Source organism: Silene latifolia, chromosome 4 (assembly GCF_048544455.1).
Source record: "Silene latifolia isolate original U9 population chromosome 4, ASM4854445v1, whole genome shotgun sequence".
Lineage (NCBI taxonomy): Eukaryota > Viridiplantae > Streptophyta > Magnoliopsida > Caryophyllales > Caryophyllaceae > Silene > Silene latifolia.
This window is the reverse complement of record NC_133529.1, coordinates 109,187,259-109,201,341: the sequence shown is the minus strand read 5'-3', so window position 1 is coordinate 109,201,341 and position 14,083 is coordinate 109,187,259. Positions and strand designations below refer to the sequence as shown.

The window sequence follows — 14,083 nt, the reverse complement described above, 5'->3', positions numbered from 1 at the left end:
TCGGCCACGGAGTCTACCTCCATTGAGATTACTCATCTTGCTACCATGCCCTCAATCCGTGGGTCTGCTCCACCATTTGGGTATGTTTCTGTTTCTGGAAATCCTTCTGTTTCTAGATATACTCTCTCGGGATCATTTGGCAAGTCTAGATTCTCGAGAGATTTAAGTATCCTCGACCAGATGCTGCTTCCTAGACTTAGATCAGTATTCTTGAGATATTTAAGTCTCTCTGATGTTGAGAGTCATGCTTCTGATGCTGAGATTCGCCTTTCACAGGCTCTGGATACTGAAGCTTCTCTATCCTCCGAGGTGTAGGTGCTGGAATCTGGAAGCAAAAGAGAAAGCGCCTTCTACGGACTTCCCAAAAGGTTTGAATCCGGACTTGTTATCTGGCCTTGGGGGGGAGGATGCTGATGAGCCTGCTGATGTCCAGATGCTGAGGAAGAAGTGACTTCTACTGCTCCAGACTGCTGTTTCTGAGACTGTGGAGCATATTGACCTGGAGTAGTGGTAGTTTCCTGCAGCTGAAAATTATTTTGCTTAGTTAGTATTTTGCCCTATGTGGCGTGGTATGTAGTTTTTGGCAAACAGTTGGTGTATTTTGGTCTGGTTTAGAGGACCAGACATATTTTGCTACTCCGATGAACTTTTTAGGCATCATGCCTAAATGTAGTACTTTTGTTTTTAGAAATACTTTGTGTCGTACCATTTCTGGTGTACTTTGATTTGTGCATGCACTTTTTACGCTGTATGTTTGGCCATCGCTGTTTGATTGCTGGCTATGGGATCTAGTTCGCCCACTCGTTCAGAGAAGCCAGGCTTGCGTGGGTGCTAATGCAGCGTGGGAGACTGGTTGTCCGAGTTGTACGTGCTTAGCCACGGACACACGCCTTCTATAGTAAATGCAAGTTCCACCAGATTAGTTTGCACTTTATTCAATGAGCCATTTATTTGAAAGAGCATTTTAAATAAACATAATTTTTATGCTAATTTTGTGAAAGAGAATTCATATACTTGAAGTGTTAACATGATGAATGTTTGCAAATAATATTTTTAAAACGGAAGAGCCTTTGCATTTCATAATATATGTAGATAAAAATCTTCAGAGCCAGAAAATGTGAAGTCAAAATATATGAAAGAAAATTTTTATAACCAGAGAATGTTGAAATCAAAATATATGCAGGAACGTTTTTCAGAACTAGGGAACGCTGACGGTAACCAAAAATATGCGAGAAAACATATGTAGGTGAATTTTGAAGGTCAATCAGATTTTCAGAGCCAGAGAATATTTAAGGCAAAATCTAGAACCTGGCGGAGTTGCATCTGGTAGACTGAGTACCCAGTTGTTGATCGTGTTGGTCGCTTAGGTGAAATACTTTTTCAAGTGGATGATGTTCCAGGATCTGGGAACCATTTGCCCCTCCATTGTCATGAGTCGGTATGCTCCATTTCCAACTATGCTTTCTACTTGGTACGACCCCTCCCTGTTGTAGGCGAATTTTCCTGCTTGCCGGTTCTTGGTATTCTGGAAGACCTTCCTCAGGACCAGATCTCCTACCTGCAGGGTTCCTACCTTTACATTCTTTTTATAGCTCCTGACCACCGTTTGTCGGTACGAAGCCATCCTAATCTGGGTGCTGGTTCTGAGCTCGTCTATCGTGTCTAGGCTGCTTGCCATTTCCACCTGGTTCCGATCTTTTGTTATGCATCTGTACCTGTGGGTTGGGACTCTAACCTCGGATGGAATGACTGCTTCAGCTCCAAACACCAGGCTGAAAGGCGTCTATCCTATTGCGATCTTGGGTGTGGTTGTGTCAGCCCAGAGGACCAGAGGCAGCTCTTCTGCCCATTTGCCTCCTCTCTCCACCAGCTTCTTTTTTAGATTTTCCACAATAATTTTATTACTGGATTAAGCTTGTCCGTTGGACTGGGGGTTCCTGGGAGTAGACTTCTGCAGTGAGATATTCCACCTAGCTCAAAAAGCTTCTGTCTTATTTCCAATAAATTGAGATCCATTATCACATACAATCTCACATGGAATGCCAAACCTGCATATGATATTGCATTTATTGAAAGATATAACCTGGGTTTCTGTAACCTGGGAGGATGATTCTGCTTCTATCCACTTGGAGAAGTAATCGGTTATGGCGAGCATATAGACCTTGTTACCTGGTGCCTTGGGAAATTGTCCTACGATGTCGATTCCCCACTTCATAAAGGTCCAAGGCGAGATGACCGGATGCAGAGGTTCTGCTAGCTGGTAGCTGATGTAAGCGTGCCTCTGACAAGCATCGCATTTCTTTTCGAACTCCACGATATCTTTGCGCATTGTGGGCCAGAAGTATCCCTGCCTCAGTGCCTTGTTGGACAGGCTCCTGCCCCCTTCATGATTTCCATATTCTCCACTGTGGAGAGCATGCAAAACAGCCTGAGATTATTCCCGATCCATGCATCTTAGGTAGGGTCCGGTGAGGGATTTCCTTAATAAGACACTATTAATTAGTATGAATCTGGATGCATTCATTTTGAAGCTTCTTACCTCCTTTTTATCTGCTGGTAGGACGTCATTCTGTAGCTAGTCCTGGTACGGCTTCCTCCAGTCTGGAGTTTCTTCCTTACTACTGGTGTTGCACAACACTCCTGCTTCCTGTTCAGGTTTCAGTATTGCCGGCTCCAGCACGTGGACAATTGGTATTGTGGAGATGGTTCCTGCATTGAATGTTGTCCCCAGGGTGGCTAGAGCATCTGCTTCTGCATTCTGGTCCCTGGGAATCTGCTTGATGCTGAACGTAGCAAATCTGAGGGTCAACTCTTTTCCTACGTCTAGGTATGCCATCATCCTGGAGTCCCTGGCTTCATAGGACTCGTTCACATGGTTAACTATTAGTTTGGAATCACTATAAACCTTGAGGTGTTTGATTTTCAGATCCAGAACCAGCCTCAGACCCAGGATCAAGGCCTCGTATTCTTCTTCGTTGTTTTTTGCCTTGAATTCACATCGTACCGCCTGGACTATGAGGTCTCCTTGGGGTGATTTGAGGACCAGTCCTACTCTTGCTCCTCTTGCGTTGGAGGCTCCGTCCACATGCAGCTCCCACACTTGCTCTCCTTTATCTTCTTCCAGTTTCAGGATGTCTTGTTCTGCTTGGGTCTGGTGAGCTGGGCAGAAGTCAGACACAAAATCTGCCAAAGCCTGAGACTTTATTGCTGTGCGAGGTTCAAATTTCAAGTCGTAACCGCTCAGGTGCATGGACCATTTAGCCATCCTCCCTGACAATTCTGGTTTTCTCATGATTGGCTTAAGAGGATAGTTAGTTATTACGGAAATGGTATGAGACTCAAAATAAGGACGTAATTTATAGGATGCCGTAACGAGTGCGAGGACGAGTTTTTCAGGTTATGTGTACCTGGTCTCTGCAGAAAGCAGAGACTTACTGACGTAGTATACTGGATGTTGTGACCCCTCTTTCTCTCGTATTAGAACTGCGCTTACTGCTGTTTCTGTGATTGACAAATACAGGAATAATGGTTCTCCTGGCTCTGGCTTTGATAGGAGTGGCGGGGTGCTGAGATAATGTTTTAACTCCTGGAATGCTTTCTCATGCTCCTTTGTCCACTCAAATCTTTGGCTCTTTCTGAGTATGTCGTAAAACAACCTGCATCTGTTGGAGGATCTGGATATGAACTTGTTTAGGGTTGCCACTCTTCCAGTCAGGCGTTGGACGTCTTTTGGTTTCTGAGGTGACTGCAGGTGCAGAATTGCTCTGATTTGTTCGGTGCTAGCCTCTATCCCCCTCTGGGTCACCATGTACCCTAGAAATTTTCCACTGGAGACCCCGAAGGTGTTGGGGTTGGTGTCCTTAACAGTTAGTGCAAGGACTTATAAACCTCTAAAAGGATCAAAGGGCATACTTTGGTATTATTATCAGTTGATCCACGTTTATCAATAACGGTTGGCTTGCTAGATAAGTTTGACGTTATTGTCATACAGATGGCGGTGATCAACTGGTCCCTAAAAGTCACACCTATAGGATACGTTCGAGAGATGTGACGGTATGAAAATACTGTCATGTAGATGCCAAAATTGACTAACCAGTTAGTCCGAGTTATTTGACTAGTAATTAGTCAAATATGTGATGTTGAGATATTATATTTAATACGGATTAAATATCATGGGCTAAGGCGAATTAACCAGTTAATTCGTAAAATTAAATATACGTGATTTATATTTAATTAAATGTATATTAAAATAATTATACAATACTGTTTTGTCGGACACGTATTAATAATTCAGCTAACCCGAATTATTAGCTGACGCCTTAATTTCCGATAACCGATAATAGTTTATAATCAGACCACGTCATATACACTTAGCGAGTGATGGACCGGACCGCGAGTTTAAGTGAAGAGAATTTGAAAAGCCCATACGGGCTCCTCTCACTCGGTTTGGCCGAGAATCACCAAGACAAAAGGAGAGCTTTCTCCTCTTGTCTAACCTAATTCATTCTTGCTGAAAATTTAGGGTTTCGAAGAGCATTCTTCTCTGTAGAAACCGAGATCTCACATCTCAAGCAAAACACACATCAGTTCTCCCTATATTGCAAGGCAATCGGAGAACACTGTTCTAGCACAAGGGCATATCTCGGACAAAGTCTTGGGTGCAACGGTTAGGAGGAAATCTGCTTAGATTTCTGTTCTTTACGCCGCAATTTAAAGGACCCGAGGTTATTTCTATACATTAATCATTTCATTGTGTTTATCGTTTTATGACTATAAATTGCATGTTTAAATTTACGTTATAGTCCTGCAATTAAAGGGTAGTATACGGATATTAACCCACAAGTGGTATCAGAGCCAGGCCACGTAAATTTTTATATGTGTTTTTCATCAAACGATTGTTGAAACGATGAATTTTGGTTAAAAAAATGTCACGGCTCACATTTTTTTTTTACTCGGCAGCCTTATTTTTATTACTCGGCAGAAATTTTTTTTTAAATTTGCTGCGTTTTTTTGGTTGCATTGGGAACCGTGTCTTGTTTACACGGTTGCTCTTGTTGTTGTTTTGTCTCAAAAACCAAACCGTGCCATGTTTTACACGGCTGTTTTGTTTTAAATTTCTTGTTGTTTTTACATGTTGATATTTTATACGGAGATTATAGCAACATGTCAAGTCTTTGTCAATTGTTAGATTTTGTTTTCAATCATTTTTGATCGGAAATTGCAATTGATTTTGTCTCGAAAAATGTTTAACGAGGGTTTTAATTTTTCGAGAAAATTTTGAACTCGATCGAACACGTTTTCAATCGATCGAGTGGTTTTTCTGTGTTGTTTTACTCGATCGAGTCCTTGCTGTACTCGATCGACCTGTTTTTAAAACCCTACTGCTCGATCGAGTTGTCCTCGTACTCGATCGAGCAGCCTTGCTGATATAGGTCCTCGATCGACCTCATGTTTAGTCGATCGAGCACCTCCTGATTGGCAGACCCCTCGATCGAATAGCAGCCTCATTCGATCGATCCCTCCTGTCCCTCGATCGAGCACTTGTGTCCCTGGATCGAGGGATTTTGCCTTTAACCCACTTGTGGGTTAATATCCGTATACTACCCTTTAATTGCAGGACTATAACGTAAATTTAAACATGCAATTTATAGTCATAAAACGATAAACACAATGAAATGATTAATGTATAGAAATAACCTCGGGTCCTTTAAATTGCGGCGTAAAGAACAGAAATCTAAGCAGATTTCCTCCTAACCGTTGCACCCAAGACTTTGTCCGAGATATGCCCTTGTGCTAGAACAGTGTTCTCCGATTGCCTTGCAATATAGGGAGAACTGATGTGTGTTTTGCTTGAGATGTGAGATCTCGGTTTCTACAGAGAAGAATGCTCTTCGAAACCCTAAATTTTCAGCAAGAATGAATTAGGTTAGACAAGAGGAGAAAGCTCTCCTTTTGTCTTGGTGATTCTCGGCCAAACCGAGTGAGAGGAGCCCGTATGGGCTTTTCAAATTCTCTTCACTTAAACTCGCGGTCCGGTCCATCACTCGCTAAGTGTATATGACGTGGTCTGATTATAAACTATTATCGGTTATCGGAAATTAAGGCGTCAGCTAATAATTCGGGTTAGCTGAATTATTAATACGTGTCCGACAAAACAGTATTGTATAATTATTTTAATATACATTTAATTAAATATAAATCACGTATATTTAATTTTACGAATTAATCTTAGTTAATTCGCTTTAGCCCATGATATTTAATCCGTATTAAATATAATATCTCAACATCACATATTTGACTAATTACTAGTCAAATAACTCGGACTAACTGGTTAGTCAATTTTGGCATCTACATGACAGTATTTTCATACCGTCACATCTCTCGAACGTATCCTATAGGTGTGACTTTTAGGGACCAGTTGATCACCGCCATCTGTATGACAATAACGTCAAACTTATCTAGCAAGCCAACCGTTATTGATAAACGTGGATCAACTGATAATAATACCAAAGTATGCCCTTTGATCCTTTTAGAGGTTTATAAGTCCTTGCACTAACTGTTAAGGACACCAACCCCAACAAGCTCCCACTTGTCCGTACAAGTGCATGTGCAATGACGTTATCCGCACTAACTGGAGGACACAAGCTCCAACAGAAGGTACACTTTGTTGGATTCAGCTTCATCTGGTATTTTCTTAAGGTGCTGAAAGTATCTGCCAGATGCTGGTGGTGTTGCGAAGCCTGCTCTGATTTTACGACCATATCGTCTATGTACACTTCCATAGTTTGACCTATTTGCTCTTTAAACATCATGTTCACCAGCCTCTGATAGGTGGATCCTGCATTTTTAAGTCCAAAAGGCATGACGTTATTGCAATAGAAACCTCGCTCGGACCTGAATGCTGTCTTTTCCTGGTCGTCAGGGTGCATCATTATCTGGTTTTAGCCACTCCAGGCATCCAGGAACATTAGCATCTCGTGACCTGCAGTAGCATCCACCAAGGCATCTATGTGTGGTAGTGGAAACAGATCTTTTGGGCAAGCTTTATTCAAATCTGTAAAATCGACGCAAACCCTCCACTTGCCATTTTTCTTAGGGACCACCACCACGTTGGACAACCATTCTGGATATATTACCTCTCGGATTTTTCCTGCAGTAAGCAGGTTATCTACTTCCTAGTTTATGACCTGGTTCCTTTCAGAAGCAAACTTCCTTCTTTTCTGCAGCACGGGTTTATAGCTTGGATCTACACTTAGCTTGTGGGTTATCAAACTTGGGTCTATCCCTATCATATCATTATGTGACCAAGCAAAATAGTTCATGTTAGTTCTCAACACCCAAACGAGTTCTTCACGAATGTTACCTGTACATTCTGAACCGATTAGCACGGTTCGTTCTCGGTGCAGCGAGTCCAGGGTTAATTCGTCTAGTTTTACCTGCGGGGGCTCAATGTATTCGTCCTGGATGCGCTGGCTCTGTAATTGCTATGCAGGCGGGCTGGTTGTTGATTTCAGAGCCACTTTATAACAACCCTTAGCCTCCTCCTGATCTCCACGTATCTCTTGTACACCCCAAGGTGTTGGGAACTTCAGACACTGGTGGTATGTCGAAGGTATTGCTTTCTTCTCGAGGATCCAGGACCTGCCAAGGATCACATTATAAGTAGAAGGTCCATCAATAACCAAGTACCTTACCTGCTTGTTAACTCCTCTGGCATAGGTTGAGATGACAATCTCCTCTAGGGAGTGCTTTGTCTCACCATTGAAACCAACCTAGGGAATAGCCTTCTTTGTGAGATCCTTTTCACCGAATCCCATGCCCTTGAGCGTCTCTAGCATGATTAGATTGACGGAGCTTCCGGTATCCACTAGGATCTTTTTCACCTCGCAATTCCCGATGGGGAGCGTGATGATTAAGGCGTCGTGGTGCTGTTCTGGAGCAGACTGTGCATTTGTTTCGTCAAAGGTGATTGTTGGCAGGTTCAGGCGATTGATTCTGCAGGAATACTCTGGTCTATCTCCCTTTGCTTCGGTGGCATACCTCTTTGCCGCTGAGTACGTCAATCCACATAGCTCTGAGCCACCTCTAATAACATTCACAGTTCAAGTGCATTGGGGAGGAGGAGATGGCTGAACCTGATCTGTGGAGTTTATTCTGGTTGTGCCTCTGGCTAGGAGGTGATCCATATTTCCTCGATCGTAATGATACTTGACTTCCTTCCTCAGAGAGTGGCATTCGTCTGTGTTGTGGGTGTTGCTGCCATGGAACTCACATTTTTTTTTCCAGTATCCTTTCTGCTGCTGGAGTATCCTTCTGTCGGAGGCTTGGGCCATCTGACTCTGCGACCCAGCTCCTGCAGGGCTTTGAACAAACCTGCAATATTAGTGGTGAAACCATACTCACTTACTTTCGGAAGCAGGTCTGTGTCGTCCTTCCCTTCTGAGCTTTCAGAAACTTTGTTCACGCTTCTGCTGTACGGTTTAGATCTTTCGCTCCTTTTATCCACCGGGGCTTTTATGGATACTGAGTCTGAATCGCAATTGTATCTTCTAAGTCCAGAGTCCTCCTATAGTCTCATAACATCAACTACCTTTGTTTGTACTTCCTCAAATGTAGTGCACGGGTGTTTGGTCAGGTCCTTGTATAGATCTGAATCCTGGTGCGACCCCTGGCGGAAATCTTGTATAGCGGTTGCTATATCGCACCTTGGAATTGCCACTTTCTTCTTGTTAAACCTGTTCAAATAATCGCGAGTAGATTCCTCAAACCCTTGTAGTATCCGATAGAGGTCGCTGGTCTGCTTCTCTGGCTTTCTGCTGCTGGCGAACTGTTGGTTGAATGCATTGACCAAGTCGGCGAAGCTGGTAATGCTTTTATTGGGCAGGCCGACAAGCCATTGCAGGGCTGCTCCAGACAAGGTCGATCCAAATCCTTTGCACATACAAGCTTCCTTTAAGGGTCCGGTTGCGGTTATCACCATCATTTTTTGCTTGTAGTGGTTGATGTGATCGAGTGGATCTGTGGTTCCGTCATAGAGCGCCATAGCTGGTGGTTCACATCCTTTGGGAACGACGACGAGGGCTATGTTGTCCACGAATGGTGAGTCTGCATAGCTATCTTGTGCCGCCTTCTATAATGAACGTGTTACTTCTGGTATCCGGTACATCAGGTCCCTCAGCTCCAGGTATTGCTTCTCCAGCGAACTACCTGCTTCAAGAGGGTTAGAAACAGGCGGGAAGGAACCAACATGATTTCCTCCTAACTAGGGTCCTCCAGTGAATGGACCAGATGCTGGATGACTCGTTATTAGTGTTGTACTGATTATAGATCCAGGCTGCCATCCCGGTGTGTGTTGCAGACCTCCGACCCAAGCTCCACTGGTGAACTGGCTACATGATGGAACTGCTGTGTTGATGACAGCTCCAGATTGTCATCTTGATGTCTGGTGTACGGGCGTACCTGCAAAAGGTGGAAAGTCAGATCCTGACGGAGTGCTTAGCAATGCATTACCTGGTGTCTGTTGCAGGCTGAACGGGTTGTCAAATGACAAGCATCCCAATCCTCTGGGCTCGATGGGTTCACTGGGTGCTACTCCTGCAAGATCTAGTCTGATGACTAGTTCTGATGGAATTGGTCGACTTGATCCTCCACCGCTGGTCAGATTCAGAGCCTCAGGGGTTGATGCTGGTTTGGGGTGGACTGCCGTTACGATTTGAGCGATCAGGTTCTGGTTGTCCTTTCTCAGATCATCAACGGCCTGGCACAGAGTATCCATCCCCTGAATCATCACCTGCATCGTCAAGTACTGGAGGTCCTCTGCTTTTGAGAACTTATGCAGTTGATCCCTCCTGGATCGAGGCTCCGGAAACAGTTTCACCTCTGCTGGGTCTGCTCTCCCTGCTGGATCTGGGTTGGCTGGGTGCGCCTGCTGCCTTGGGTATCTGCGGCGGTTTAAGAGGCAGAGGCAGAGGCATGGTTTTGGGTGACATGCTGACGGGGATCATCTGGCTGGAGGCAGGAGATGCGCTTACTGATCCTGCAGTTGCAGGGCAAGGTCTTGCTCTAGAGGACGGGGCTGACATGCTCTGGCTGCTGGACGGATTCTGGCTGGTTCCGGACATGGCGACGGTCTTGGTAGGTCTTGCGAGATTCAACTATAGAAAATGAACACTATGCCCCTCGGTGGGCGCCAAATTGTTTTGGTAATAATTTACCGAATTATTAATTTAATTTGTGGGTGATAATTGTTTTAGTAATAATATACCGAATTATTAATTTAATTTGTGGGTGATAATGATCGATCTATGGCCTAATACGGAATGAATGCAACGAATATAACGGACGAATAAAAGGATTGACACGCAAAGTTTTGGTGACGCGGAAAATCCGATGTGGGAACAATCGCGGGGGGAGTCGGAATCCTACCAATTTGGCACTATAATCGAGACGGAAAAGAGGAAATACAATGGATATTGGCTAGTGTATTATTTATCGAATGCTAAAAGTTTGGTTGTCGATGTGTTGGTGATAGAATGAGATCCTCCTTTAGTTTGCCTTTGCTTTCCTTTATATAGTGGTTGAATGCTAGGGTTTGAGTCAACAACATCCTCTCAGCTTCTGCTCCTGAATTCCTGCGTCGGTTACACCAAAATAGGAGGTGGTTGCTGCTTGACTCATTCAATGCCCCATTAAATCTCCTTTAAATTTTCCACTAAATGTTCTCCTTAAGACTAGCCATTATTGACTTTTTCCATTGAATGCTCCAATCTTCATATTCCCTCTCCTGCATCTGCGTCCAGGTTCTTCCGAACCAGGATCTGCTCCTGATTTTCAGCCTTCAGGTAACGGCTGTTGACCCATTTATTTCATCAATTACTCAATATGCTAAAGATTCCTTGTTGACTTGTTCAAAGAAGATATTTATATTTTTCCCACTAAATACATAGGGCCCTATCTTCCCATATCATAATCCCTTCCACCAAATCCTATTCACTTACACCATGTCACGTAATCTATGTAGAAATTATGAAATTTCTCCCATAACAATAGATAAAAAGTAGCAATTTGATTATAAAAAATAGCAATTGATTAGTTTTTCTTTTGAAGCTTATAGGCTACTGCTTTTCTTAAAGCTAAGTTGGCGATTTATTTGGAAGCTTATGGGCTAATGCTTTTCGTAAAGATGAGTTGGTGATTTGTTTTGAAGTTTACGGGCTAACGCTTTTCTTAATGTTCGTACGCTAATATCGTTTTCCATGTAGGAGTGGGGCATTTACAATGGCAAAGCAAAGGAATCTCCAAGTATATTCAATCACAGATAATGCTTTCCCAACAAGGCAGCTTTTTAAAGGTATAGACGTTTATTTGCAAAAAAATAAATTGGAATTATTTGGTCATGGTTCACAAATTCTCATTTGTGATGGCGATATCCGATATCCGTCACAAGCTTGTGACGGATACCGTTTCCTCTTACAAAATGCCCATTTGAGAGGTGAGTGGGAAGTAGGGGTGTTCATTCGCGATTCGGTTCACCGAACCTCTAATTTAATTCGGTTCGCATACGGTTCGGTTCGGCAAAACTCCGAACCTAAACCACACCGTTAGAAACGGTTATAAACGGTTCGGTTAACCACTTTAAACGGTTATTAGCGGGGTTCGGTTACCGGTGAACCGATAATCGTTCTATATTACTTTTTTTTTTTTTTCAGTTTTCATTAATTTTTGGGAATTTTTTCTAATAGTTTAATTAAATTTTCATTACATATTATGCCCAACAATAAACTTAATAAGCTAAACTTTAGCATTAATCAATTTAAGAAATTTTAAATTTGGATACACTAAGAAAATTAAACGAACGAACAATTTTTTATATAATATTTTAATTTTTTGCTTACTTTTTTGTGAAACGGTTGATTCGCGTTAACCTAGGTTATCTAAAATTGCGAACCTTAACCGAACCTTTTCCATAATAAAGTTAACGGTTCGGTTCAAAGAACCGCTTTGTCGAAACGGTTCGGTTAATCGAACCTTAAAAATGGACGGTTTTTCGGTTTTGCGGTTCGGTTATTGCGGTTCGGTTTATTCTGAACACCCCTAGTGGAAAGCACATGGGAGGTGCCCCACCTTGTCCCCTCTCCCTTTTTGTGAGAGGTCACAAGCTTGTGACGGGAATAGCCCGTCACAAGCAAGACTAGCTGGTCATGGTTTTTGGTCCATCATATATTTCTTCACAATAAGTCTCTTGTACAACGGTCTTTTCTGTATATTTTTATAGAAAGTGATCACTTTTTAGCAAATAGCGATTATTTCGAAAAAATGATCATTTCTTAGTCATGAAAAATGGTCACTATTTATTCAAACACAAATTCTTAAGAAAGACGGTCTTTCATTAATGTTAATGAGAGACTTATCTTATAATAGGTAGATAATTCTTTTATTTATTTTTAATTAGTTCTTAGTTCATTTATTGGTGCTCTTAGACTTACTGCCACCCAAAAGTGGTCAATATTTATCAAAAGGTAGTCCTGTTTTCTCGTTCGCATATACAAGGGTTTTATAATAGAATTTGTGATTTCTCTAATATGGCTACCAATGAAGCTCACGTGGCATTTTAAATTTTTTTCACAACCCAACGAGTAGGGATGGCATTGGGTGGGATATGGATGGGGTGGAGCCATATCCATATCCATATCCATTTAATTTATGGACATCCATATCCCACCCTAATCCATTTAAAATTTTTTCATCCATCCATATCCATATCCACCGGGTGAAGCGGGTGGAGTGGGTACCCGTTGGATATTTTCACGGCTTATAAAATTGAAAGATAATATATCGTAAAAAAATTGCGGCGATAAAATTAAAAGGCATACATAATTCAAGTAACAATATGTGTTAGCAAATAGCAACCCAGTATATATCCAACAACAAAGTGTCTTTGCAAAGCAAGTGACCATACAAATACGCCACGCCAACTACAAAGAAACCACCAACGCATTATATTATTTATTAAACTAACAAAAGTAAGTTACTTTGATTAGTGAAAATAACAATATCCACATAAACACAAGTTTTACTTTTCCTAAATAACAATATGATATTAAAATTAAGTAAAATTTTTGATAAAAAAAATATACTTTTGAAGAAAAATCATTAATGACCTAAATAATTATTAACTTAATAAAAAAATTATAAATATTAATTTCGGATATCCACAGGGTGGTTAAGCGGGTGAGAGACGATAATCCATATCCCACCCTAAATTCACCCATATCCATATCCTACCCTAAATTGGAAAAAAATTCGTCATCCATATCCCACCCATTTAATTTCGGGTGGATGGATATCCACAGGGTAAGGGTGGGACTGCCATCCCTACCAACGAGGGAGCATATTAGACACATTAGAATCATAACAATATACTCCCTCCGTCCCGTCAATTGTTGTTCTTTGATTTTGATAAAAAAGACCAAGAAAAGGGAAGAAAGCCAATTACTAAATGACATTTGGATCAAATTGAGTATACCACTTTAAGCATATTTGACCCGTCTATAGTGAGACTAATTGATTATAGAAACACATTTTCTATGTTCTAATCTTCTAATCTTACTAGTTTAGACCCCGTGCAATAAATACACAGTATATTAAGCTTTTTTTCATTTTGAATAAATTACTTATATAATAGTAGTATCACAGCTATTTAGTTTACTTTCTGTTTGTTTCTTTTTTTGTTTTATTTTTCGTGTAAATTCCCACATCTTTTGACCAAAAAATTAATTATTCATGTATCTCGTCAGAGTTAATAGAATATACAACCAGTTGTAGTACAATTTTTGTTGTAGAATTCGAGCTTTGTAATCAATTTTTTGAGTTCTGTTATTCCATAAAGTTTCTGAACTCACTCACTTAAACATAAAAAAAAATAAACTTTAAGAAAACTCAGAAAAATTACACATAAGCTCAGTTAGATATTAGATATAAGTTAGTTGTACGCTATTATACCACTGGAGCCTGGAGGTATAATGTATTTGCGATCTCGTCATTGTATTTTGCTTTGAGAAAAAAAAACTTGGAATTGAAAATT

The 14,083-nt window shown here is 41.4% G+C and overlaps 1 protein-coding gene across 1 annotated transcript; it reads right to left on the bottom strand.

The window, feature by feature from the left end:
* Window positions 1-2,575: 2,575 nt before the first annotated feature.
* On the bottom strand, window positions 2,576-3,292 carry LOC141651905 (uncharacterized). Its single transcript, XM_074459596.1, has one exon. It carries the CDS (start codon window positions 3,290-3,292, stop codon window positions 2,576-2,578), a length of 717 nt encoding a protein of 238 aa, XP_074315697.1.
* Window positions 3,293-14,083: the final 10,791 nt, after the last annotated feature.